This window comes from Frankliniella occidentalis, unplaced genomic scaffold (assembly GCF_000697945.3).
Source record: "Frankliniella occidentalis isolate FOCC.00 unplaced genomic scaffold, Focc_3.1 Scaffold168, whole genome shotgun sequence".
Lineage (NCBI taxonomy): Eukaryota > Metazoa > Arthropoda > Insecta > Thysanoptera > Thripidae > Frankliniella > Frankliniella occidentalis.
Window position 1 is genome coordinate 129,515 of NW_026267294.1, and position 2,790 is coordinate 132,304.

Here is a 2,790-nt window from a genome sequence, read left to right on the forward strand (position 1 = left end):
TGCTCTGTCGTGCCATGGGGCACGGCAAGCAAGGAACTGCCGACATGGAGCCTTGCCATGGGTGTTCATAAACTGCAAGTCGAGCCGCGGGGTCCCCGCTCCGGAGCCCACCAAGCAGAGCCCGGAGCACACCGCGGAGCCGCGGAGAAGCCGCGGTTGGACTCGGCAGCAACAGCGCGCCGCTCGGCTCGGCCCAACTTCGGGCTTGCTTTTACAGCACTTCCCCCTTCGGCCCCTCGGCTCGGCTCGGCTCGGCTCCGCGCTCCGCGGCTCCGCGCGCCGCGCCGGCCAGCCCGAGGAGGCAGCTGGTAGAGCGAGGCGGACAGCCAGGGCAGGCAGACAGCAGCGCTGAGCAGCGCTCGCCGCCCGGACCCGTCTGTTTACCTGCAGCGCCCGAGCGTCGCGGTGCCCGTCCCGTCCGTTGCGTTGTGCCGTCGCGTCCGCGTCGCGTCAACGAATATAACCCTTTTCTTTGTGTCTGCCGTTTGGTGGTTCGGCGCCCGAGGATTATCTCTGCGTGTGTGGGCGTGAGAGTGTGGTGGCCTTCCCTCTCGAGGGAGAGCTCCGTGTGCGCGTGTGACTAAACAACCTAGCAGCGAGTGCCTCTGGAGGTACCTCCGGCCGTCCTAACCTCAACAGTACCCGTCGGGTGCATCGACCAGTGCAGTGTGGCCGAGCTGTCTGTGCTCGCAGTGATTGTGTGTGATTGTGCATCAGCTGTTGGTCGCTCGGAGCGAGCCTTGTGTGGAGTGAACAGTGCGTGTGTTTGTGTGTGTGTGTGTGTGTGTGAATACCATGAAGGCCGGAAGGTGAAGCGCACTTAGTGGGCAATACATATAAGTTTACCTTGGATTTTTCTTCCTCCCTGCACGTCTTCTGGATTATCATTCACCATCTTTCGCGCAAAGAAGAAGCAGGACTGCTTGTCGGCCGGGATGCGGCGACTTAGTGGTGAGTGTCTCTCAGTTCAGCCTCCCGGTAAGGACGGGAGGGTCGAACCGGTCCCTTGGATCTGCTCTTAAGGCCCTGCTGAAGAAATAAACGATTTATATGCTCCTCTGGATCTGTCTGTCTGGGCTGCCGGACAATTGCGTTTCGCCGCGACGGGACAGCTTATTGAGGCGACTTTATCGCAGTGCATCATCCTGCTGCGAGTTACTTTTCGGGACACATCGTCGCGGGATTGAGGGAGTCGGTGTAATCTTTTGCCTTAATCTGGTTGGTGTGGTCAAAGATAAAAGCACCAAATGAGTTTAATCCCCCCTTTTATCCTGCGTCTCGACGGGATCGTCGCGCTATCCTCGCGGGAGTTGGATCCGCCCCCTTCGAGGGGGCGGACCCGGGCGAGTCGGTGTCCTTCCCCGGCACCAAGGACCAGGACCTCGCTGTGCCGCTTTGATCCACCTCCTGTCTCATATCCACTGGGCTCTCCTCTCCGTCCAGCTCGAGGACGAGAGGCTGCTGCCTGCCGCCGTCAGGAAATGTGACAAGAAGAGGCGGAGGAATAGTCCTGTGACAGCGGCATGCGGCGGGGCGGGGCCCTCGGCGGGGCCGGGACGAGAGTCGCGTCCTCCTCGGCGGCGTCAGTCGGGGCCTAGCACCGCTGCCGCCCCCTGCCGCCCCCTGCAGGGCCGGGCGATCGGATTGACAAGCTGTACGCTTGCTGGCACGATATCGTGTGTTGGCCTGGCCGCCTCGCGCCCTGCTCCTCCTGCCAGCGCGTCGCGCGCGGATGTTTGACGTCGAAATGACGTCGTGACAGGTGCCTCACATAGGCAAGTCGACGGACGTGTCACTTTTATTGCCTGCCTCGCGCGATCCGCGACGGGCGGGCATGCTGCTGCTTTTTATTTTGCTACGCGTCACACTGTCGGGGGCAGGACAGGCCGACCTATGGGGCCGCACTCGTTGACGTCGCCGGCGGTCCCTCTGACCCGACGCGACGGTGTTGCGCGGTGCAGGGCTGGAGCCCAGGCCGGGCAGGAGCCGTTACGTCCAGCCGAGCTGGCGACCGCGCACCGCGTCGTTATGACGTGAAAGTGTTGTGTTCTGAAACAGTAACGCCCTCCCTCCTCCCTCCACCTCTCCACACTTTGCCCCGCAATGACCGGGGCGCTTTTCTTTCCTCTCGCTCCTTCCTCGTGTCGTTTTGCTGCCGGCCTAGACGCACCGCGCTACGCCACGCTACGCTACGCCACGCCGCTGCCGGGTCTGTGGGTCTCACTCATTACCGTGGAGGTAACTCGACCTTCCCTGCCGCAGCCAGGAGCGCGGGGCGCGGCGGGGTACAGGGTGGGCCCGCGGGGAAGGGAAGGTTGGGGGGGAAGTTCGTTAACCGCATTGACCGTCGTGTGTTCGACGGGCGGCGTCACGGGATCCACCAACCATACACTCGACCGGAGGCAGCAAAAAGAGAACGAGGAAAGGGGGACGAGGGAGTGAGAGAGCAAGAGCAAGTCTGTCTGTACACCCTCGGCTCTGCTGACGTGACGAGGGGGCGGCCTATCCTCACGGCGGGCGTCTCCCCCGGAACTGCCTACGCCTCCTCTTGACAGAATGTCGTCGACTGCGTCGCGGTGCGGTGGTGGTGGTGGAGCTGCTGCTGCTGCTGCTGCTGCTGCTGCTGCTGCTGCTGCTGCTGCTGCTGCTGCTGCTGCTGCTGCTGCGGTGGTGTTGTGTGTTGTTTCTCTGAACACTCGCGGGTCGCCGTCGTGAGCTGCGTTCGTGGAAACACCATAGCCTCTCTGTCCCACCGGCGACACACACACACACACACTCTGCCCCCCCCCC

The 2,790-nt window shown here is 62.9% G+C and overlaps 1 protein-coding gene across 1 annotated transcript in view; it reads left to right on the forward strand.

Moving 5' to 3' along the window:
- The first annotated feature begins 311 nt into the window (after window positions 1–311).
- LOC113208861 (caskin-2) overlaps window positions 312–2,790 on the forward strand; it is a 131,307-nt gene continuing 128,828 nt past the window's right edge. Inside the window, exon 1 of the mRNA XM_052271609.1 lies at window positions 312–951. Within this exon, the coding sequence (XP_052127569.1) occupies window positions 936–951 (16 nt within the window). The 5' untranslated portion in view covers window positions 312–935. The remainder of the gene's footprint in view (window positions 952–2,790) is intronic.